Source organism: Petromyzon marinus, chromosome 45, assembly GCF_048934315.1.
Source record: "Petromyzon marinus isolate PM22_M1 ecotype Great Lakes invasive population chromosome 45, UKy_Petmar_22M1.pri1.0, whole genome shotgun sequence".
NCBI lineage: Eukaryota > Metazoa > Chordata > Hyperoartia > Petromyzontiformes > Petromyzontidae > Petromyzon > Petromyzon marinus.
This window is the reverse complement of record NC_133711.1, coordinates 10,298,563-10,322,748: the sequence shown is the minus strand read 5'-3', so window position 1 is coordinate 10,322,748 and position 24,186 is coordinate 10,298,563. Positions and strand designations below refer to the sequence as shown.

The window sequence follows — 24,186 nt, the reverse complement described above, 5'->3', positions numbered from 1 at the left end:
GAGACCGCGGCGCCGACCTCGTGGGCACTCCGAATATTTGGGACCGAGCAGTGGCTGCGACGCTGCTGTGCGTGGCCGCCCGTAACCCAGCGCTGTGGAGGCAGCAGCGTGGGATGGTGGATCACCGCACACACAAATGTTGTGACGCTGCCTTCCCTTGGGCGTCGAGGAGGTGCCGTTCGCCCTGACTTGCCAGGAGGGGGTGGTACAGCAAAATGTAGATTCGTCTCCATCTGTTCCATCTGTATGGAATCTGAGTTTTGCCCCCGAGCATGCGCGAGTTTTCTCTACATGAGCCAGCTTCCTCGGACATGTCAATTCACTGAAGACATCTCCATATAAAAACCGCAATGTAGCAGAACTCTGTCTAACACGTGGCAGGCTTTCGCGACCAACATTATCCATAACAGAGGTTTTTGGTTTAGATCGCGTAAATGTGTCGTTCAACCCACCACCACCCGGCACATCTCTGGCTGTCGCCTGATGATGCCAGATGTAATTACCAGCGAAACGTCGTACGAGAATGTAAATGTTGTGGGTTTCCTCTCCAAAACACCGGAGTGCTGAACTAGTAACGAATTGGCACGTTTTGTTTACGTGACAAACCTTACTGATTAGCTGTGTCGGGTGGTGGCGGGTTTAACGACTTATTTATATTTAAGCGATCTCACTAAAACACCTCTATTATATTTTGATTTAAAGCTTTCGTGACTGCAGTAATTCATATTCTTAGCTCTTTCGGTAAAGTCACGTTGAAGGGAAACAATAAGAATACCTCTATTATAGATAGCAGAACACGTTCAGTGTGAATGAGAATATTGATTTTGCTCCGGCCTCTATTCTTAGTCATAGCTGGACTCAGCCTTCACTCTGGCTCAAGTGGAGATGGCTCAAAGCCACCCGTAACACGAGCCGGTTTTCGGAGCAAAGTCTCGGCCGTGCTCAGAATTTCTGCGAGCCGAGCCTCGACTTCCAAACGCGGCCCCCGGCGTGAGCCGTCGCTAGATGATAGAGATTCCCAGGGCAGCAAGAGGAGTCCCACAGTCACCACTCTGTGAGCCACCCTCGCGGTGCCCCTGATGAGCTGGCCACAGGATGGTGACACGCGCAGTGGCCAACGTGTCACTGATCTTGCCGCCTGTGAATAACCTCGCGACGGCTCCATCTCAGGGCCGTGTTCGCAGCCACGGTTCGCCTCTGGCTTGGCTTCCCAACGCGGCTCAGCTCAGGCACGAGCCGTTCAGTTGCTTTCAAAGACGCACGAGAGCGGTTCAGCCGTGCCTAAGTTCAGGTTCGGCTCCCGAGAAATCCCCAGCGCAGCTGGGACCACGTCCACGTGGAGCCGCCTCTTCACGCAAGTCGCCCACTCCCCCTCCAGCTCCCCCTCCTCCTTGTTGCTGCTGTCCTGGCACTGGCCCACCAAAGATTCGATCCGCCAGTTACCACCCCAGCGGGCATTCGTTTCCCCACGTTGTTTTATACGAGGGGTCGGAAACCAAAATAACAATGAGAAATTGTTTTTCCGAATTTGGTAAAAACGCCTCGACATTTCAAGAGCCGCAATGCAAATGTGAATCCGAGCCGGTCCTAAATCACGTGACGAAGCAGTCCTTAAAGAGCCGCCAGTTGCCGACCCCGGTTCTTTACGAAATCCTCTCTGTCATTCATTTGATTCGGTCTCTCCGTTGTCGCCCGTAACTGGGTTAATGCTTGAATTGGCACTTAAAAACTGTTATATAATCTCCCTGCGGTAGCAACGCAATTGTGGCCAGCGAAGCTGCTGCTGTTGCAGTTTCCCTGATCTGGCAGCCCGTTCCTATCGGTATCGCTGGATTTCGTCGTGATTTTGTTAAGCCAATGCCCGCAGCCTTAACGTTGTGAATGATGGACGCTTGTGTTGCGCCCGAAACGTCGTGATTTATTTTATTTTATACCTACGTGACTTTACTGAAAGAACCCGAGTATGGATTCCTGCAGCCACGCAAGCTTCAAATGAAGGTTGTGAAGCTGGTTTGGAGTCATTTATTTGCATGAATGAGGCTTCAATGAGGAGGGGGATTCGATGAGACCCTTCCCCTCCGCGCCCCCCCCCCCCCAGTGATGAAACAGCTGCCCCCTTATCCAAGATTTTAATACCAGAACGTTAAAGACATTGAGTGTTCGCTCTATCGACGTTCCTCCTCGATGTCCCATCCCGACGGGCCATCGCCGTTGGCCACGCGGCTGTGCAGACAGCACACACACACACGTGCTTGGCCTCACCACCCCAAACTCCCTTTCCTAAGTAGTGGCGGCAGCGGCGGTGAAGATGCTTGCTTTCCTCTCTCATTCGCTCTTCTTTTCCCTTTCTCTTACACCCCCTGATGTCCCTCCTACCATCCCTCTCCACATGTGTTCCTTTGTTCGTGACTTCCTGCAGGAGGCGATGATGATTATGCATTAGCCATTTGCATGGCAGGCAAACGTGCAATGGAAAATGTGCTGCGGAGCGTGGCTGAAGGATGGATTTTGGCATGCCACGTGTGGAGGGCAGTAGAGTGAGATGAGAGGTAGGAGAGTATGTGGAGAGTGCGTGGAGGGGATGCAGTGATCTGAGAGATAGGAGAGTGCTTGGAGGGGAGCAGAGTGAGACGAGAGAGGAGAGGCAGGCAGACACGGGTCCATTGAGGATCTTTAATATGGCGAGGGTGAGGAGTCTGGCAGTGGCACTTTGGATCTGCTAGAGTTTTGGAATTGTGTTGAATGCAGATTTAGACCACATAGAACACCGTAAGATAAAATGCGACCTTCAAGTGTGCTCAAAATTTGCTTTTTTTATTGTAAACAAACAAAATCTAGCGTGGAGGGCAAAGTCTCCGCAAATGTCTCAACGCGTCTCCACAAGTCCCTCCACTTGTCACCGTGCGCCCCGTCTTCTAATACTCCATGTGCACCTCCAGGTCCCCGTACAGATCCTCCAGCATCTCCAGCACGCGCTCCTGTATCTCCTCAACCTGGTCTGGGGGACAGTAGTCGTCCAGGCTGGACCTATAACATACACAGGGTCAACAACACACACACAAAGAAGACAAAGATCACCCGTATAGCCTTTAACATGCTGTTGGGGCCACGTGCTGTTAGTGAGCACCTATGAAAGGCCGGCACGGCACACAAAAGGATGGGTGGCCAGCACCACACCCAGCCACTTTTGTCTCCCCACTGGTGATGTTTCCTCACTGCAACATGAGCTAATTTTTGGACCAAATGTGGGGGGAGGACCAGGACCGGTCCAGATATCATTCGCTCCTGATGTTAGGTGGCCGGGTTCTTAGCACACTACACCACACATGCGCAGAAACACACGCAGACGCATAAGCGATCGGTATATATGCAGAATGTACTATCACCCCCCACATATGGGTCCAGTATTTATGCGGACTGAACCAACTCACAACCCAACGCAAAGGGGTGCGTGCTCATCCATCTTGAGCCACAAAGATCCCCCATGTAGCCTTGATTGTTGGGGCACAGCACACGAGGGAGTGGGTGGCCAGCACCATACCTGGCCGCCTTTGTCTCCCCAGTGCTGATGTTTACACACCACACCACACCACTCATTTAAGGCTGTATCGACTTAGGTAAGGCACAGAACCGATTCAAGCATACATCACTGACGTTGGCCATGAGCTGGAATCGAACTCGAGGTGCCTGGTTCGTCCCGCAGCTCGCTCACCACTACACTGCCGCTCCCCAAATACTGAACCACAAACATGAGGCCAGTATGCATGCGGACTGTACCAAGAACACACACACACGGGGTGAGGGCACAAGCAGGCGAGCGGACCGTGCCATGGTGACGATGGTGGGGGGTGGCAGCACGCACAGCGCATCCCTCAGACCGAGCAGCAGGGCGTTGAGCTCTGGCTGCGAGCTCACGTGATGCGGCAGCTCCTGGTCGTCGCACGTCAGGCCCGCCTGGTGCACCTGCACGCACGCGACGCACGTGGAGCAGTCGCAAACGGGGTCGCGTGACCGGGTGCGTAAATCGCAATAAGCAGAGGACTGTGGGGCAGCGTGGGGCAGCGTGGGGGCAGGGTGGGACAGGATGAAGCAGGGTGTGGCAGGGTGGGGCAGGGTGTGGCAGGGTGGGGCAGGGTGTGGCAGGGTGGGGCAGGGTGTGGCAGGGTGGGGCAGGGTGTGGCAGGGTGGGGCAGGGTGTGGCAGGGTGGGGCAGGGTGTGGCAGGGTGGGGCAGGGTGTGGCAGGGTGGGGCAGGGTGTGGCAGGGTGGGGCAGGGTGGGGCAGCGTGGGAGCAGGGTGGAACAGGATGGGGCAGGGTGTAGCAGGGTGGGGCAGGGTGTGGCAAGGTTGTGGCAGGGTGGGGCAGGGTGCGCCCTCTCCCCTCTCTTCTCACTCTACTCTCCTCCACGACTCTCCCATCTCTCCCCTCTCTCGTGGGTTATCGCCTAGTCGTGGTAAAGAAGCTTGTGTGCCTCCATGACTTAGAGGGAAAAGCCGGCGGGAGCCTTAGGCTCCCCGTAGGTTCACTCATGCCGGACTGATCAAAGGGTAGAGGACAGACGAAATGGACAACCTCTGGTCCTCAAGGTTGGGGGTTGGGCGTGGGGCTAACAATCCCACCTCGGAAAGGAAAACCCAGAATTGTTATGGAGCTGCAACAAGAAAATAAGAGAAAGCTGCTAAAGGTCATCCGGCATGGCGTGGGCTTGTTGCGGCCTTATGCTCCACAGGGAGCGAAGAAGAGTAAGATAAGAAGATCGTGAAACTGTACTGCTTCACCCTACGAACTCTCAGATAAAGCAACCAAGGCTGTTTGTTGATGCCCCGAGTCGACCTTCGTTCAGGAGGTCGCTCATCCCCTTCTGCTGCCCCCATAGTTTGGAACTCCCTCCCCCAGCAATCCATGCCTCTGTTCAAGTCCATGCTCAAGATCTTTTCTCCTCTGCCCATGACGGATCGCCTCGTTCTCTCTATGAAATGAACACACCCATTGTTTCCACGCAGCGTCTTGAGACGTGGCCACACGTAGTGCTGTGTAACTCCACATTGTGTTGTGTGGTTTTAGAATCAGGCTGTGTTCATAGTCTAATTGCACATTGGACACTTCCTGCCAATTGTTTGATTTGACCTTGGTGGCCCTGTCGCCCCAGTTGGCTGCCTGGGGGAAGTTTCTCCAGTGTCTACCTGCTCAGTTGTTATTTCTGTTCACGTCTTTTTCCCCATTCTCCCTGTGTTTTTTACGACGATGTATTGCTCCCGCACGTGTGTACGTTTGTGCGCAAATGCGTACAGCCCTTTTGTAAACCCGTTTACTGGACGAGGGCCTCCCTGCCATGCCTTGTGGGTCGTGGGAGTTACTTGATCATACTTCGCCACGCTAGTCAGTGCGGGTTCATATCAGCAGGAAGCACGGACGTGTTCAGCACAGTATTCTACAACAATGGAATTTGCTGCCCGCAATAGAACTCCAGGGCAACAACCTTCAACATCGAATCAAAGCACTATCCAGGCTTAGCAGCAGCTGCTTAGCTTCCGAAAACAGGTGCCTGCTGGGTAATTTGGTCGTAGGCATGTTTGCCCGGTGGCCACATCGCTCGTGACGGAAACACCGTCGTGTTTTCGTGGAAACATCTGAGCAAAATTGACTGTCCCCCCACGGAGTTTTATCACAGCCCTTTTTGCCCTGCCGTGGCTTGCCACCCACGGCTAAGTGCACAGTGAGAAGGACTGGGTCATCACCATCTCGTAGTCAGGCCGCTCATTCAGCCTGCTCTTTAGACTTTTCACAAGCTTGACCAGCGACGTCCACCTGCAATTGCAAATTACAAATCGTGAGTTGAGTTTTTGAGCCAGCTGGCCAGGACTGGGAAGGGGCGTAGCCCACTTTTCACCCATAGACTAACATTGACCATCGATTAACATTGACCATAGATTTACACTGACCATCGATTAACATTGACCATAGATTAACATTGACCACAGATTAACATTGACCATAGATTAACATTGACCACAGATTAACATTGACCATAGATTTACACTGACCATCGATTAACATTGACCATAGATTTACACTGACCATCGATTAACACTGACCATCGATTAACATTGACCATAGATTAACATTGACCATAGATTTACACTGACCATCAATTAACATTGACCATAGATTTACACTCACCATCGATTAACACTGACCATCGATTAACATTGACTATCGATTAACATTGAGCATCGTTTAACATTGAGCATCGATTTACATTGACCATCGATTAACATTGACCATAGATTTACACTGACCATCGATTAACATTGACCATCGATTTACATTGACCATCGATTTACTATGACCATAGATTTACATTGGCCATCGATTAACATTGACCATAGATTAACATTTACCATAGAATTACATTGACCATCGATTAACATTGACCATCGATTAACATTGACCATCGATTTACATTTACCATAGATTTACATTGACCATAGATTTACATTGCCCCCAGACTTGCATTGCCTACAGACTAACATGCCCACAGACTTAGAACGCCCATAGACTAACATTGCCCAAAGACTAACATTGCCGATACACTTACAATGAACAGGACTATGATTGCCCATAGGCGAACATTTCTTTGAATGAGTTTTAGCGCCAGGCTGACCAGGACTGGGCAAGGACGGATCGTCACCACTTCTCACCCAGGCAACTGGAGCACAGACTTGCTACTCTAATGACAAACAATTGCACGTATTTAACAATGCTCAGTTTACAAAATAAATGACAAATATACACTTAAGAATTTAAATGAAACATTTTTAATTTTAAATATTCGACTATTCTCATCCTCCCTTAGACACTGCTCCAATGTGGAGCCAGGACTCTTTTCAAAACTGTGGTGGAACCATCTCTGACAGAGAGCAAAAGGTCACCGCTTAAGTGCAGTCCTCAAACGCAAGTCTGTCAGGGTGAGGTACAATTGGTAAACTTTCCCTTCAGATTACAGAAATGTGGGTTCAACCAAACCTTACATATCTATGGGGACCTTTCACCACTATCAAGATATTTATGCCAGGAAAGGTGAAACCATTTTCGGCATTCAACTCTTGATACAGGCAAAAGAGTCGCACAGACACATGGTAACTGCTTAACCCGAGCTATTAATGCTTTGGTGTTTGCATTATCTCCCTACTTTTCGCCTTTTGGCAGACTTTGATCTCGCATTGGTGAGACCACGCTATGAAAGAGTACGTCTCTGGTGTAGGCCAATCACTTTCAAAGAGTGTGTACAATATCGAAACACATTTGCTTGGAATTTTTTCCCCGCAAGTATGCGTGGTTGCTGCAGACTAGATGTCTTGAAATAGGTGTCTATTTGGTGTTTGAACACCTGAACGCCTGCCAGTAAGCCTTTTTATATAATTCAAACCTTACATATAAACAGGATAGGAGTTTTGATTTAAAGCATTCGTGACTGCAGGGATTCATATTCTTGGTTCTTTCGGTAAAGTCACGTAGACGGGAAACAATTAAATAATAAAAATATAAAACAATAAAATTATCACGACGTTTCGACTGCAACAGAAGCAATCATCATCAGGTGTGAAAAACCACAGCAAGAAAACGTCGTGAGAATTTTATTGTTTTATATTTTTCTTATTTTATTGTTTCCCTTCTACGTGACTTTACCGAAAGAACCAAGAATATAGGATAGCAGTTCCTTTTCCTTTTGTCTGTTCAGGAAATATCATTTAAAGAGCTCAATAAAGTGCCATGTGGAATAGGTACCTAGCCTCTGAAATAAAATCCAGATAAGAATAAAAAAAACATCAATTTGTTCTGTGGCTGAACACAAATATATAAAAACTCATCACATCACAGTCGTCATGAACACCGCCTTGGAAACGGGCTGACATTTTGAGCAACGACCCTTATAATCAGGGGCAGCCGGTGCCTGAAAAGAGCCCCTATTATTTTCTGCAGTGACACTGTTATTGATTCACGTGGAGTGGTTTCTATTTGTTATTTGTGGTAGTGAGAGGTGATCGAGGGAAGATGCTTGGAAGAGCAGCGGAAGACAAAAGAACGTGGAGGGAGAGAACTGTACCACTGCGGACCTATCTACGCACAAGACACCTCTCGTACAAACGCATGGCCCCTGCCACGTCACTCCATCATTTCCTCTCTTTGTACCGATTTTATTACAGTCACGTTATCATAGTCACGTTGTGACAAGACAATTAAATTTACATTCCTGACTATTTTGATTAGTTTGCTGATATAAATGTCCAAATGATAAGCCTCTTCGTTGAGTTCTCATTGATGGCCGGGTCGCTTTTGAAAAACAAGTTCATACCACGGTAGGCTTTGTCTAGTAGGATGGGGATGGTTTAGTTTTATTTGTATGTGTTTGGGTGATTTATTTACCTTTCTTGGTCTTTGCACTACAATCGTGTTTGTGTACTCTTTGCTGTTGTGACATTCTTGCCCGCCCCTACTGGACATCTGTGAAAAAAAGCTTTCTAGTTCATTGGATTCCTCCAGTATAAATATATATTCTGATTCTGACATTACCGTGCGTCTGCCAACAGGCACCGAGGGTGACTTCACGGAGCTGGTTTCCAAGGTCACTCTTCGTTAACCTCTCATCTGCACGAGCGGCACCTTCATCAACATTTATATTTTTATATTTATTTCGGAGACGATTGGGGGCACGGTGCAGCACGAGTGCACGTCGTGTAACCTTTGGCGGTGGGGGCGTGGGGTGAGTGCGGTTTGGTGGCGAATGGCATAGCGGCACACGCACAGTTTATTAGCACGGTGGCGATCGTGCGGTTTGAGTGTGACGGCCGTGATAAGTCGCTAGTGGTGCAATGGGTGCGGTGGTGCAATGGGTGTGGTGGTGCGTGTGTGGGTCGTTTGATATTGTCTTGATACGTGCGCTGGTGCGGTTTGGTCGAGGCGTCTCGACACTTAGCCTGCAGCGTGTGTCGCGAGTGCGGTCGTGGGGCATCACCGTGGGTCGTTGTCGAGCACCTCCAGGCTCTCGGGGCCATCGTCTCGGCTCAGCTCCACAAATGCCAGCTCCAGCTCCTCCAGGTGCTGCTGACGCCGTCTCACAGCACTCACCAGAGCCTGCACAGCAACCACCGCCACAACCACCACCAACACAACCATATGTAAGCCACAACCACCACCATCACCAAAACTACGGCAATCATATTGTTTGGTTCTTTCGGTAAAGTCACGTAGATAGAACGTAGATGTTTCGATCAAAACACAAGCGATCTTCTTTAGAAGATAATCGCTTGTGTTGTGATAGAAATGTCGTAGTTAATATTTTATTTACTATTATAATTTATCTACGTGACTTTACCAAAAGAACCAACGAATATGAATTCCTGCAGTCACGAAAGTTTTAAGTAAACATTTTATGGCAATAATTTCAACCACTCCAAAACACAATCATCACATCCACATTCATCTGAACCACCACTGCATTCACCACTACAATCACACACGCACACCACCATTGGACTCACAACCACCACAACGCAGCACACAGGCCACCAAGGGCTGCACCTCAAAGCAATGCAATGGTACTGCTGCTGGGCCATGATTTCAGCAGAGGGCAATGCCTCAACATCCACTTTGTCCGTACTTCCATGAGCCCCATGCTCCCACGCCTGTGCTCCCCACCCGCGCTCCCCGCTCACACCAACACACACTGACCGGTGTGGTGAAGTATGGTCAAACAACCCGCATGACATGGGAAGACCCTCATCCAGCATCAGACTGACGTGTATACAGTGAGGGAAAAAGGTATTTGATCCCCTGATGATTTTGTACGTTTGACCACTGACAAAGAAATGATCAGTCTATAATTTTAACGGTAGGTTTATTTGAACAGTGAGAGACAGAATAACAACAAAAAAATCCAGAAAAAGGCATGTCAAAAATGTTATAAATTGATTTGCATTTTAATGAGGGAAATAACTATTTGACCCCTCTGCAAAACATGACTTAGTAGTTGGTGGCAAAACCCTTGTTGGCAATCACAAAGGTCAGACGTTTCTTGTAGTTGGCCACCAGGCTTGCACACATCTCAGGAGGGATTTTGTCCCACTCCTCTTTGCAGATCTTCTCCAAGTCATTAAGGTTTCGAGGCTGACATTTGGCAACTCGAACCTTCAGCTCCCTCCACAGATTTTCTATGGGATTAAGGTCTGGAGACTGGCTAGGCCACTCCAGGACCTTAAGGTGCTTCTTCTTGAGCCACTCCTTTGTTGCCTTGGCCGTGTGTTTTGGGTTATTGTTATGCTGGAATACCTATCCACGACCCATTTTCAATGCCCTGGCTGAGGGAAGGAGGTTCTCACCCAAGATTTGACGGTACATGGCCCCGTCCATCGTTCCTTTGATGCGGTAAAGTTGTCCTGTCCCCTTAGCAGAAAAAAACCCCCAAAGCATGTTTCCACCTCCATGTTTGACGGTGGAGATGGTGTTCTTGGGGTCATAGGCAGCATTCCTCCTCCTCCAAACACGGCAAGTTGAGTTGATGCCAAAGAGCTCCATTTTGGTCTCATCTGACCACAACACTTTCACCCAGTTGTCCTCTGAATTATTCAGATGTTCATTGGCAAACTTCAGACGGGCATGTATATGTGCTTTCTTGAGCACATATACACGAGGTGAGATCTTGCATGGAGCCCCAGGCCGAGGGAGATTGACAGTTCTTTTGTGTTTCTTCCATTTGCGAATAATCGCACCAACTGTTGTCACCTTCTCACCAAGCTGCTGGAAATGGTCTTGTAGCCCATTCCAGCCTTGTGTAGGTCTACAATCTTGTCCCTGACATCCTTGGAGAGCTCTTTGGTCTTGGCCATGGTGGAGAGTTTGGAATCTGATTAATTGATTGCTTCTGTGGACAGGTGTCTTTTAAACAGGTAACAAGCTGAGATTAGGAGCACTCCCTTTAAGAGTGTGCTCCTAATCTCAGCTCGTTACCTGTATAAAAGACACCTGGGAGCCAGAAATCTTTCTGTTTGAGAGGGGGTCAAATACATATTTCCCTAATTAAAATGCAAATAAATGTATAACATTTTTGACATGCGTTTTTCTGTATTTTCTTGTTGTTATTCTGTCTCTCACTGTTCAAATAAACCTACCATTAAAATTATAGACTGATAATTTCTTTGTCAGTGGGCAAACGTACAAAATCAGCAGGGGATCAAATACTTTTTTCCCTCACTGTACATATACACTTTTTATGCAATCTGGTTTTGTTTGCTTAATTAAGAGGGGTTCGTTGGAAATGTTTCTAAATTATTGTTAAACCTACATTTGTTACTTTAAAATGTATTTTACCCTAAATGACTTCATGCAGCTCAGGTCAACTGTGCGAAAGAGGCAATGCGTTCATTCGCGCGTCTAGTTAAATCCAGGAGTACACATGCGTGGGTAAGCACATTATCAGGCTATAGTAGCACTGTCCGGCCCAGGTAAAATCCCTCCGCGACAAACGCAGCTCAACACAGCAATGCCGTCACCTCCTCCGTGTCCGTGTCCGGCCGGGAAAACGCGTAGAGGTCGTGTAGCAGCGCCAGCTCCGCCTGTCGACAAACGCGATCGCGAGTTACGAGCAAAAAGCAACGGCGGCAAAGACCCGGGCAAAATCCGCTTTGCTGTACTTCTATGACCTCGCGTCTCTGCTCACACCGCCTTCACCAACCTGCACTGACCAGTGCACAGACGTGGGCAAGCCCCCATCTAGGATACACGTGCAGATGATAATGGAGTTCTACAATTACAATTCTTGTATTTTTCTGCAGGTTCCAAAGCTCCGCTCATTGCAGTGGACAGATGCCAGCAGTGCCGTCACTTGCTGTACCTGTGTTCGCGTGAAGGTGAAACGATGAGGCGAGGAGAAGGGAACACGGAGGGGGGTGGGGGGCAATGCATGGCGAGCAGAGCATCGAGCGATATCCCCGTGTACGAGTGGTGGGTTTTCTCTGGGTGGGTAATATAGTTTCCTCTCACATAGCACCAAATACTCAGTCACGGAATCGGCCCAACATCGTCCCAACGCAGGATCCTTCTGAGAGAGTCCTGTGACCTCTGGATGTTTTCCTGGGGTCCATACACGGGATTATCATGACCGCACGTGGGAGCCGTGACGTAGCGCCACCTCGTGGTCACTGCCGAGCGTGCGTGCCCTTTGCTGGTACGAAGCCTCACTTCAGCTCCTCCTGCCGTCGCTTTGGGCGTCGGCGAGTGGATTAAAGAGGCGTCGTCGCATTAAGGAGACATTAAGCCTTCACCGCTGCGATTTTGAGTCAAATGATTTGGCGTTTCATTTAATGTGCCAAAAAGTCTTTGCTCTTAGAATTAAAAACTTACGTTTCAGTTTTATTGCCATGTAACGGGCATTTCTACGGCACGGTGCATGAATGAAATGTCACTTCAAGGACTCACAGAATGAGTTCTGATATCGCTTTTCGCATGCAGCCATCCAACACGGGGGCGACGCACTGCCCTGCGAGAGTTCCGAGTGAACACTGCCTCGTGACATGACACCGATAGGACGTACGGAGAACAAAAGTTGAACATAACACAAGAAGATGATACATGCTGAGCAAGAGATTAGTGTGGATAATGGGCACAATAATCAGCACAGCATCTAAGAAAAGCACGGATCACTCTCCTCGTTGAAGCCGTGCCAATATACGAGGCTCCCAGAAGCACAACTGCAAAAGTCACGATGCACTCGGTCAACTGGAGGACAACCGTTGCTGCACCATTTTGTATCGTAATAGAACCCTTTAGTTGCCCAAATCTGTCAAAATCTCATTGCTTTTTCAGCGAGCAGGCAACTGGGGATGGAAACTTCCAATCAGACCACAGGTGACAATACGCGATGTTGTGTTCCATGTAGGCCAATTGTTTTTCACCGAACACAATTTTCAACAAACTCCGTATTCGCTGAACTCCGTCATTTATCCAATACCGTACTGAGCTGCCATAGCGGCCCATGGTTAACTGCGAGCGCTGGTGATGATTTCCCTTGAAAAAAACTCTGCTAGTGTACACCGTGTCCTCAAAATATCGTGTTAATTCGGGGGTGGTGTGCCCCAGCATAAACGTCTTATGGACAAAAGCCTGCTATATTCACCAACATCAATTTAGAATGTGTTTTTGCGTCATAATAATTATGAAAAAGCATCATGAAAGGGTTAGAAAAGAACGTGACAATCTACCAAAAATCACAATCCAATTTCGAAAACTGCACAGTACTAAATTGAACAACTCTCTGGAGCGTAACTTTTCTGGGATAATTTTTTTTTTTATTTGAGTACAGCAGCAGCTGTGGGATCTGGCAGATGATAGAAAGCGTTAGCGAGGTGTGGTGGTATCAACCGCTTTAGCCGTCATGACATCGTGATATATACCTAAAGAAAAACCTTTATGTCCAGGAGGACACGGTATAATTGGTGATGTGAGCCTGGTAGTCGCGTGTTTGCCGCTTGTTTGCAGAGGTTCATGGTTCGAATCTGGCAGGTTGCCTTGTTTAATACCGCTGGTGTACTAACCGTAACATACCGTACACACAATCTTCTTCACATCAGACGTTAATGAGCTCGTGACATAATTTGACATGAGTAGGCCATTGTATTCCGGCATCATGGTCAAATTTGGAAAGTTTGAAAATGTACCCACAAATTAAATGTGATTACAGATAATGCCTCCCACTCGCAGACTAATGCCCATTTAACGGCCGGTGCTGAATCATCTTGTGCCGCACAAGGACCAGCTGCCACTGGGGGTGACCTTTGAAGGTTAGCGATGATGTACGACGTAAGGTGCTTTGAGTTGCTGAGGCATGTAAACATGCGAAGTTTAGATGCGAAGATGACTGCAATATCTGCGCACGTTATTTCTGGGGCACACTGTGTCTCTTAGCCTTTACTGAACCGATGAAAGTAGCCGAGCTGGGCAGCCTGCCACAGGCCGTCAACGATGCTTGATGAGGCGAGCGCGCACCTGCGAGTATATGTCGCGGAACGGATTCTTCACGGAGAAGAAGTCGAGGTCGATGTCGAGGATTAGGGTGGCACCGTCGCCAGGGCACGCCTTCAGCAGCCTCAAAGCCACAGCGCGCACACCCCCGCGCCACCGGTGCCCCGCGCCATCCGCATCACACGACTCCTGGCCACGGGGGCCGTTCACTGCGGTGGTCACCCCCGGTGAAACAGGCCCTCTCGTTGGCCCTGCTGGGGCCCCCTCGGGCAACAAATGTCGATCTGCGGGTGACGTCTCTTCAGTGGGTGACGGGTCTTTCTCTGCAGTGGATGTTTCAGGCTTTGGTGATCTTCTAAGTTCAACTGGTGATATTTCCTGTGCAGGTGATGTTGCAGGCTCACGTGACGTTTCCTGTTCAGGAAATGTCGGATGGCCAGGTTCTGATTGTCGTCCAGGTGTTGCTTGCTGTTTCTGTGATGTTTTGTCACATGACATTTGCTGCCCAGGTGATGTTAACTGTTTGGATGATGTTGGTTGACCAGGTTTCCTTTCCCGCCTGTATGATGTTTTGTCAGTTGATGCCTGCTGACCAGGTGATGTTCTATCAGCTGATGGTCCTGCCTCCACATGTGCCCCACTCGCCTCCTCTCGCCGTGAGCGAGGCTCCGGATAATTGACGGATGATGCGGCCTGACCTTGCGCCACCCCAGGCTCCACGAGCGCCGCCTTGGGGGGTGCGGCTGACTCTGTCTCCTCCAGCTCAAGTCGCCGCTTCCTGCCAGCCGGGACATCGGTGCTGGTGCCAGCATCGTCGGCATTCAGCGGGAGGGTGACCACCTCCAGCGCCACCGGCTTAGCGTCCTCCAGCTGGCCCTCCGGCAGGTAGAGAGCGTCGCTCAGGAAGTAGCTCTCAGTGCTACTCACCCTGCCGGAACACGATTTATGCAATTCGTACGCAAATGCGATGCTGTTACATTTAGGCTACAAACTAAACAAACATATTGAAGTCTTCAATCACATAATGACGGCTGATGGAATTAGTTGGGCCACATGAATAATTGGCAATGGGCCCTGGCCCCCTGACACGACCATGAGACTCATTGCGTCCTAGTTACTTTGTCCCCTGGGCTTGTGCTCATTGCTCACTGCTCTTCCGTGCGCCCCCCCCTACCTTCCTCCACTCCCATTTAACCTTATTCACTAATGCAGTCCATTCATGCAAAGTGTTTTAAGATACAGTTACATGCGGAGACTGTATACATTGCAACGACTGCTGTTGAGTATTTTGTGCTTAATAATCATATATATAGTGCTGTAATTCTAAAGATTCTAAGGCACTTTAGAGAAGAGGTGGAGACAGCCAGGAGATGTTGAAAAAGAAAATATTAAGGAAAATAAGTTCGAGGTCACCCTAATCTTTATGGAATCATGTGAAAAACTGGAAACAGTGAAACACGAATTCCTGCACCATGAGAACTGGAATAAATCTGCCAGAGGCATCACGAAAGGTTTTTAATGACCTCCAGATGCTGACGAGAACAAACACGTGACGCCACTACGAGAGGCCTTGCCTGATGGTGCCGTTGTCCGGGTCCCTCCCGACGCAGAAGTTGTGTCGGCCTTCACGCATCGTGCGAGCCCAGGGCGGCCTCACCCACACAACGCGCGCCACATGGCCCGCAAACACCGCAGGCAGCACCCAGTTCTCGATGCTCAGCTCGCTGTGCCAGGGGGAACGTGCGGGAGGATGGCGTAGCGATCGGCATTAATGTTGTAAATAAAATTAGCGACGAAAGATCTACTGAACAAAGTTTTATATTTTGTACTCGTCAACAATGGAAGAAAATCATAAACTCGGACCGGTTGCCACTAAAGAACTAAGAGTGACTATGATGAGGCTAAAATAACGAGTGCACCTAGGAAGACCACTCATGATTATTTTTACATTTGTATATAAAAAGTTGTACTAGCCATCTCACCGAGCCAAAATAAAGAGCCACTAGTACAAGCCCTTTTCTATGTGTTACTTGAGACCTAGGACACATTTGCAAACGAGATGTTCCGTCTCCAAGTAATTTTTTTTTTGTTATAGAAAAATTAAACATCTCCCCACTGACCCGCACCCTACTCCTGGCCCACAATCCGGCAGTGCCAGGCACATCGTAGCTTTTACATTTACTATTCAGCGGCAGTGTCCGAAGCCTCGCACCTGAACAGTGTGTGGGGGTCATGGACGGTGCGTGCAGGGAGGGACACGGGCAGCAGCAGGTCGGGGTGCGCGTCCACATGCAGCAGGGTGAGGCCCTCCATAGGCAGGTGCCGGGAGCCCATGGCCCGGTATATGTGAGGCAGGACCTGAGCACAGGACACGAGGAGACGCGAGGAGACGCATATTAGACATAAGAGGGACACGGGCCATCAGCGCATGAGCAGAGGAACATGTCCTGATTCCCATCATCAGGCCCGTCGCCATGTCCAATGATCCTGCAATGTTGGGTGTTGATGTGGCATAGCGGGGGTTCAAGGTTCAAATCCAGCAGCCGCCCTGGTTACCGTGGGTGTAATTATAATATCACGATATTATGCGCCGTCTTCATGAGTGGACTTTAAAATCCCCGTCATTCGCACGAGTAGGCCATTGTGTAACTCACGTCAGGGACATTATAAACTGAAACCGCAAATGACTCAATGGGTATCACACACACAGCGCACCGTGCTGGCGGACTAGTGCCCCAGGTCACTCTTGCTCATGAGACTCTCCTACATGATGAAAAGTAAGAACAGGTTTTACCCTTTCTGGCAATAATACAGGTGTTAACATGTTCAAACATCAAATAGATATATATTATTTGGGTCTTTCACCGTTAGCTGTATGAGTAAATGGCGGCTTGCCATCCTTTTCCACCTCCATGTGGCGATAGCTCTTTCCGAGCTCTCTCCGAGCTTACATTTACAAGGAAATTTCTTACCTTGACATGCTAATCTCTTACCTTGACATGCTACTCTCTCTTACCTTGACATGCTACTCTCTCTTACCTTGACATGCTACTCTCTCTTACCTTGACATGCTACTCTCTCTTACCTTGACATGATAATCTCTCTTACCTTGACATGCTACTCTCTTACCTTGACATGCTACTCTCTCTTACCTTGACATGCTACTCTCTCTTACCTTGACATGCTACTCTCTCTTACCTTGACATGATAATCTCTCTCTTACCTTGACATAATCTCTCACAATACAATGGCCACCACCACAGCTTCGTTTGTCAAGATTTCTCCGATCTTACATTTACATGCAAATTTCATCTTCAGCCCCTCCCACTAACCCTTGGGCTACACCCATCCCAAACCTTTATAACTCCTTACCTTAGGGGCCGTCTATAAATGACGTCACGCGATTTTGGACCATTTTTGACCCCCCCTCGTCACACGACGTCACAAAAAGTCAAACCCCCCCCCTCAAATATGACGTCGTAAAGCTCTGCCCCCCCCCCCAAACCATATTTCTATTTTGAAAATAAAACATGCTTCAAATCGCTTTAAACTATTGTCATTGTAGTGCGTATTTAATGTGGCGCTGCACTCTGATGTTGTAGGAGAAAACATTTATTAAAAAGTCCATTTAATTAAGCAGAACGTGTTGTCTATATGTATTTAAAGTTGCGCATTTTGATGTGACGTCAAATTTCTCAACCCACCCCCCCTCGTCACAAATGTCTGACCCCCCCCCCCACCAGGTGCGTGACGTCATTTATGGCCGGCCCCTTAGCAGCTCTCCCGCGATAGTTCTCACCTGATGACGATTGCTTGTGTTGCGATCGAAACGTCGTGATATTATTTTTAATTATTTGATCTCCGTGGCTTTACCGAAACACCCAAATAATATGAATTCCTGCAGTCACGAAAGCTTTAAGTCAAGATCGAATAGATACCTTCGGCAAGTAATCAAGTATGCATTAACCACACATACTTGTGGCAAATTATAGATACTGGCAAAAAGATCCCGTAGATATAACCGCTCGACTCGAGCTATTAGTGTTCTGATAATTGCATTGCCTCTGTACCGTTCGCCTTTTGGTGTTCTCTGGTCTAACACTGGCGAGACAAACCCATAAAGAAGGCTGTCTCTGGTGTAGGCCAATCAGTGTCAAAGACAATGCAAGTATATTATCTGAGCATGTTTTGCCACAAGTATGGTTAACGCAGACTTGATGCCTTGCAAAATGTTTATATTTGGTGTTTAAACATCTTAACACCTGTTTTATTGCCAGAAAGGGTAAAATCTATTCTTGTTTTTTTTAAATATAATTTTGGATACTGGCAAAAATGTCCCCATGGAGAGACTCTCCCCGTCCCAGAATAATCACCCGGTGAAACAAAATCAACTTAAAACCTGAACAATCCCATACCTGTCAACCCCTCATCAGTGCCTACCTTGATAATTGTTTTTTTACCCTTTTATCTGGCAACAAAACTGACACCTTTTTTTACAAGGAGTCATGTTTACATTGACCACAATACTTGCGCTCGGAACGCAAACAAAAAAACAACAACTCTGATAATGTATGTGGCACTGTCCTTGAAATTGATTGGTCCACACCCGAGACAGCTTTCTTTAGAGCCTCGTCTCACATCGTGTTGGACCAGAAGACGCCAAAAGGCGCACAACTCAAAGACAATGCACCATCAGAGTATGAGAGCTCGGGGTAAGCATTTACACGATTGGAAACCTCATTTGCCAGTAACAAAATATGATAATTGTTTTTTTACCCTTTTATCTGGCAACAAAACTGACACCCATCATATTGTTACTGGCAAATGAGGTTTCCAAGAGTGCCTACCTTCTTAGACCAACTCAGACCTTACTGGTCACCCCGCGCCCTTATAAATCTCAACGTTCATCCCACAAAGTCCCATCGCAAGGGAGAAACACAGAATTGTGTTTGCCCTCATCGAAACGGCTGTCCGCCTCCGCATGGGCCTGCAAACTCAAGTCTCCCTGCACAAGAGCACGGGGCAAGCCGCACGGGGGGGTTGACAGCCGTGCAATCTGCCCAGCACCTGGGCACACGCGGTCGGATTTTCACGGCTCCATCTCCCCCCAGGTGGCCGCGCTCCCGAGGGCAACACGCCGCTCCCGGCTGCGACTCCACCGTGAAATCTTCTCGACCACGAGGGGGGAGGGGGACATCCACCTCAACACCACAATCACCACCAGGCCACCACGCATCGTGAGGTTTTTGAACGCCTCTTTAACTTGTACGATTGAAATGTTTCACCTGGAAAATAAACTCCCTCGAGATGCATACATCCCCACCTGGGAACTAAAGTCCCCGAGTGTGTCGACTCCGCTCGAACGCGTAACGACGTCGCGGGTGCACACGTTTCGAATGTGTGGCTGCCTCTGTTACATCGCCATCACAACCACCAAGTCCGTTCATCACCAGCCCCACCATCACCAGCCATGGTCAATCAACTGCTGGATGATTACCACCAGCTCATTCATCATCATCACCACCACCACCAATCATATCCACGTAACGAGCAGGCCACAGATCAACCTGCTCCACCTCCTCACATCGTTGTGCTCCTCCACCACCCACACGGGCAGAGCCGCGTACGCCCTCAACCCCGGCCCGGCCATCGCCTCTGTCTGGACGTCAATGGGGACGCCCTGAGTGGGCGGCCATGTTGCGTAGGGAGAGCGGCGGGGGTGGGGGGGTGACCGGAGTGAAGATGTCTGCCGACAATCCCAATGGAATTGCAAGGGGTCGTGCGCCCTTAACGAGAGTCCCCCCCCCGTCCTTGTAACCTCGGGGAGCCAAGTTCCCGCCCCATTGGACGCGCGTCGTCACCAGAGCTCGCGCAATGGTTGTTGCTCCCTCGCCAAAGATGGCTTCTCGTTACCCGAACCAAGATGGCCGTGCGCTCCCTGACCAAGATGGCTTCTCTGTACCCGAACCAATATGGCCGTGCGCTCCCTGACCTCCACGATCCCCCCACCAAAGATGGCTTCTCTTTCTACCCAAACCAAGATGGCCGCGCGCTCCCTGGCCAAGATGGCGCCCCGCGGCGGCGCGGCCTATGAGAAGCGGCGCGTCGCCCGTGGCGGGAGACGTTCGCGCAGTTGGCGCCGAAAAACTTCCACCGAAGTCGCAGCGGGAGAAGGAAGGGACGCGGCCCCCTCGCGCGGAGCGAGCACAGATTCCCCGGCATGGACGAGGGATACTTTGGGGGCGCGAGCAGCAGCAGCGGCAGCGCCAACTGGGAGGACCAAGATGAGATGGTAGCGAGGCGCCGGGCCTAACGAGGCCTTGGTCAACAATCGCGGCTTCTACGTTTCTTTATCTGCCGTGCCTCCGGTTTAATTGGCCGTCGTCTATAGTGCCGCGTCTTGTGCCTAGCATCTCTAGGGTTTTGGTCTATTGTATTTCTCAGCGATGTGTTTGTCCGCTCTATCGGTTAGCGCCTCGTCTCTCTCTCTCTCGTGCCGTGGCTATTGCCGCCGCTATATTCTGCGCGGCTCTATTCGCTTAATCGTCATTGCCCGTGCGTACACACATGTACCGCTCCTCTGTATCTCTCTTATTGCCGCATGTGCCGTTCTTTGTCGCCTGCATGCGGCTCTCGTCCCGCCTCTGTCGCCGTGGGAGTCGCGGAGTCCTCTGCAGCGCAAGGAGCCGCGTTCGTGTGTTCGCCTCAATACCCACTCGTTATTATCCATCACTTCCACCTCGGTGTAGACGTCCACTGCCGTCTATGACTAGGTTAACTAATACGGTGCAATGACGGGCATGCACTCGGCCACAGCGGACTCGATGAAACGGGGGCTTGCCCGCTCGGGCTGCTTGTTTTTGTCGTCCGCCTCCTCGCAAGACGATTATAAACTTTCACTTTTGGTGGCGTTCGAGATTTTAAGTTTGGGGGGCTGGAGCGCGGTGGTGTCCAGTGGTCGGCGCACTGCGAAGTGATGCTCGTGTATTCGGAAGCCGGGTCCCGTGTTTCTCCGCAATTCATTATGGTTTTTTTTAGCAACGCCTCGCTTCAAGCGTGGTGAAGTTTTGGTGAAAGAATCCCCCACGGCTTGACGCGAAGCCCCGCGGCCTCCATCCAGCAGTAGATTAACGAAGGGCTGGACAAAACTCGTTCCACCACAGTCACGGTCAGCTTCAGAACTGGGGGGCTCAAGACAAGTGTTCGGGTCGGGGAAATAACCTCGGGGAAATACAAATGCATTGCCCCTGGCTGTCCGCAGTGTTGTCGACTCCTCCAAAGCAGAAGAACGTCTTGCAGACCTTCCGAAACACGCCCAACATTACATGCCAGCAGTGTCAGATGATCCTCGTAGCAAAAGTAGCTACATGTGTAGTAGTTCATTTCATAGTTCATTTATTTGGTATAGCCCTGTGAGCCATTCGGCTCTTGAATCGGGTGCAACCGCAACAAACAAAAAAAACATGAACAAGAAAACATCTTAAAGTGATTTTGTGACTGTGCAAACAGAAAATACAAGAAAAAAATTATCAAAATATTCCTGAAATAGCACCGTACACCGACGCTGTGTGCAAAAATCCCAGTGGGAGTCAAACCAACAACCACAAGACAAATAAGATTAAGGCCATCAGTCTAACTCCGCTATCAATTCCGGTTCAGTTATTCTGCACTTGCTCTATTACTATAGTACTGTACTGCCTTCAACTTTTATGGACGAGTGGGTGTCTAAGGTTAGCGATTTGGCGTATTATCTGGCTGTATAGCAAATGAAAAAAATACAATTACTTGACTATGCATTTTAATATTTGTTTTTGTTTTAGGGCCGCTTTATTACATGCTACAGGCCCCGCACTAGCTTAATCCGGCACTGCATATCAGCAACAATGTCACTCGACAATTAGCAAGCACACGTTTTACTCGAGAGAACTCAAGAGACCGGGATAGTCTCGTTAGCAAGAGTGACCTGGGGCATTAGTCTGTCAGTAGGGGGGGGAGATTTGGCAAATTTTGACTTCTTAAATTAAATCAGGGGATCCTTTAAAGTTCACTGTGAAGCACACGATATATATTACTACTGTGGGTATTATTATACCCGAAGTAGTAATAGCCAAGGCCGCTGCAGGATTCGTACCGTGAAACTCTGCAAAAAGCAGCGAATGCCCTTCCGCTAGGTCGCCAGCGCACTGTGCACACCTGGGATCACATCAAAACACAATATACAAAGTAGTAAACCAATACAGAGTCCTCAATGCAGACTTATAACCACTCTAAAATCTGCATCATGTCCTGCAGTGGAAATTGCTGTTATGTGTCATAGTTGCTTTGACAGTATTTTGTCGCTAGGCAAATCCAAAAAGTAAAAGAAATCTCATGATAAAGTCGCTGATTTGTCAACCCTGGGGTGCGTCCATGTACAGCAACAGGAGGAGTACGCGGAGGACGATGAGGAGACGCAGAGGGAGTGCTTGATGAGGTTTGCAAGCCGGGACTTCATCATGGAGCCCATCATCTTCACGACGCTCAAGCGGTGAGGCCTCATCGCATGTTCCACATTGTGGGAATCCAGCGATCCAGACCCCCACCATCACCCAGATTCACACCACCATCACCCAGATTCATTCCACCATCACCCAGATTAACACCACCACTGTCACCCAGATTCACACCACCACCGTCACCCAGATTCACACCACCATCACCCAGATTCATTCCACCATCACCCAGATTAACACCACCACTGTCACCCAGATTCACACCACCACCGTCACCCAGATTCACACCCACCGTCACCCAGATTCACACCCACCGTCACCCAGATTCACACCCACCGTCACCCAGATTCACACCACCATCACCTAGACTCACACTACCACCATCACCCCGATTTAATGAGTTGTCACGATTCATGACCACAATTTTAGAATAAATTAGTTTGTCCCATCTGTATTGTCTGTCTTCTATATTGTCTTAGCCTGTTGAGTCTTGTTGATTATGTTGGTCTAAAAGTGCATTAGCATGTCATCCTGCAGGAGATTGATAAAGGGCTGTAAGACAATAATTATTACAAAGTCCATTCACTGATAGATGAAGGCCTCCTTGTGTCATGTCATTCATGGGGGTTGCTTGAACATACTTCACCACGATGGTCAATGTGGGATAAGGGAAGGGGTGCCAAAGGTTGAATCGATATCACTCCTCACCAGTGCTCCAGATACGATTTGGGCTTTTGAGAATTTTGACACAATTTGAGTAAAGCACATGGAAAGCAACCTCATCCTGTCCAACTTGCTAAGCCACAATCACCTGCCAAGCCTCCCGATCTGTCTACCCTTTGGAGCTGAGTAGAGTTGAGCCTGGATTGAGCTTTCATGGGTGACCACCAAGCACAAGAATGGGTGTTGCAGGCCTTGTGATTAGTGCAGCAAAATCCTTTGATGTGTGGCACTTCCCCCTACCGTCACCAACCTGCACGGGCCAGTATGGTGAAATATGGTCAAATAACCCTCTGGCTGTGGATTGACAAACGGGCAGCGCGTGTGCACAACGCAGAATTGCCGCGTTAGGCAGAGGCGACACCTGGGTTGCTTGTCATTGCTGGCGGCAGGTATTTCCAAGCAGGCGGCTCCCCGGAGAACGTCATCCAGCTGCTGTCGGAGAACTACACGGCAGTGGCACAGACGGTCAACCTCCTGGCGGAGTGGCTCATGCAAACAGGTAGCCACCACTGGGTCACGCAATCCAGAGCGCCCTTGGCTACTGCCGTGCACTGCCGTCACTCCACCCAGCCTCACCAACGCTAACCACCACAACCCAGCCTCGTCCTCTCTCGAGTACTGATGAAGTAAAACAGTTTTAATTTAGAGAAGACCTCTGGATTATTTATTTGATGTGTGGCCTTTGCCATAAAACCCTGCAGGAGTGGAACCCGGTCAAGTGCAGGAGATGGTGGAGAACCACCTGAAGACGATCCTCATCAAGCACTTTGACCCACGGAAGGCCGACTCGATCTTCACAGAAGAGGGAGAGGTAGGTGCACTGCAATTCCGTGTTTAACGCAGGAAAACCGCACTGACCTTTCAGCACGATATTCACGCTGCTGTCAGTGCAGTGTGTTAATTGTTAGGTGTGTAACGGATCGTTTTTATAACAGTATTTCAGGACTAGACTTGT

General features: G+C 49.2%; 2 protein-coding genes across 6 annotated transcripts in view; one reads left to right on the top strand and one right to left on the bottom strand.

Moving 5' to 3' along the window:
• Positions 1-2,798: 2,798 nt before the first annotated feature.
• On the bottom strand, positions 2,799-20,920 carry C45H5orf22 (chromosome 45 C5orf22 homolog). 5 transcript variants are annotated; one of them, XM_032971294.2, is made up of 10 exons: positions 20,584-20,920; positions 19,084-19,183; positions 16,229-16,374; positions 15,591-15,740; positions 14,041-14,944; positions 11,550-11,612; positions 9,017-9,135; positions 5,739-5,808; positions 3,824-3,963; positions 2,799-3,027 (listed from the first exon to the last, which is right to left on the bottom strand). In XM_032971294.2, the coding sequence occupies exons 1-10, from the start codon at positions 20,640-20,642 to the stop codon at positions 2,916-2,918; spliced, it is 1,863 nt and encodes a 620-aa protein (XP_032827185.2). In that variant the 5' UTR covers positions 20,643-20,920; the 3' UTR covers positions 2,799-2,915. The 5 variants fall into 5 exon arrangements, with proteins under 5 accessions (XP_032827185.2, XP_075930204.1, XP_032827184.2 ...); XM_076074089.1 differs by lacking the exon at positions 19,084-19,183 and having other exon boundaries at positions 20,590-20,918; XM_032971293.2 differs by lacking the exons at positions 19,084-19,183; positions 20,584-20,920 and adding an exon at positions 19,601-19,865.
• Positions 20,095-24,186, top strand: part of NELFCD (negative elongation factor complex member C/D) — an 11,902-nt gene continuing 7,810 nt past the window's right edge. Inside the window, exons 1-4 of the mRNA XM_032971298.2 lie at positions 20,095-20,308; positions 22,434-22,543; positions 23,621-23,730; positions 23,933-24,042. Of these exons, the coding sequence (XP_032827189.1) occupies positions 20,237-20,308; positions 22,434-22,543; positions 23,621-23,730; positions 23,933-24,042 (402 nt within the window). The 5' untranslated portion in view covers positions 20,095-20,236. The remainder of the gene's footprint in view (positions 20,309-22,433; positions 22,544-23,620; positions 23,731-23,932; positions 24,043-24,186) is intronic.

Excerpts from the sequence above, each read along its gene's own strand:
- C45H5orf22 (XM_032971294.2), bottom strand. The coding sequence starts at position 20,642 with ATGCAGGCGACAAAGAACGGCACATGCGGCAATAAGAGAGATACAGAG. Across the intron at positions 15,741-16,228 it reads GACCCCCACACACTGTTCAG|CGAGCTGAGCATCGAGAACT; the intron begins GTGCGAGGCTTC and ends CCCCTGGCACAG. Across the intron at positions 3,028-3,823 it reads ACCATCGTCACCATGGCACG|GTCCAGCCTGGACGACTACT; the intron begins GTCCGCTCGCCT and ends TGTATGTTATAG.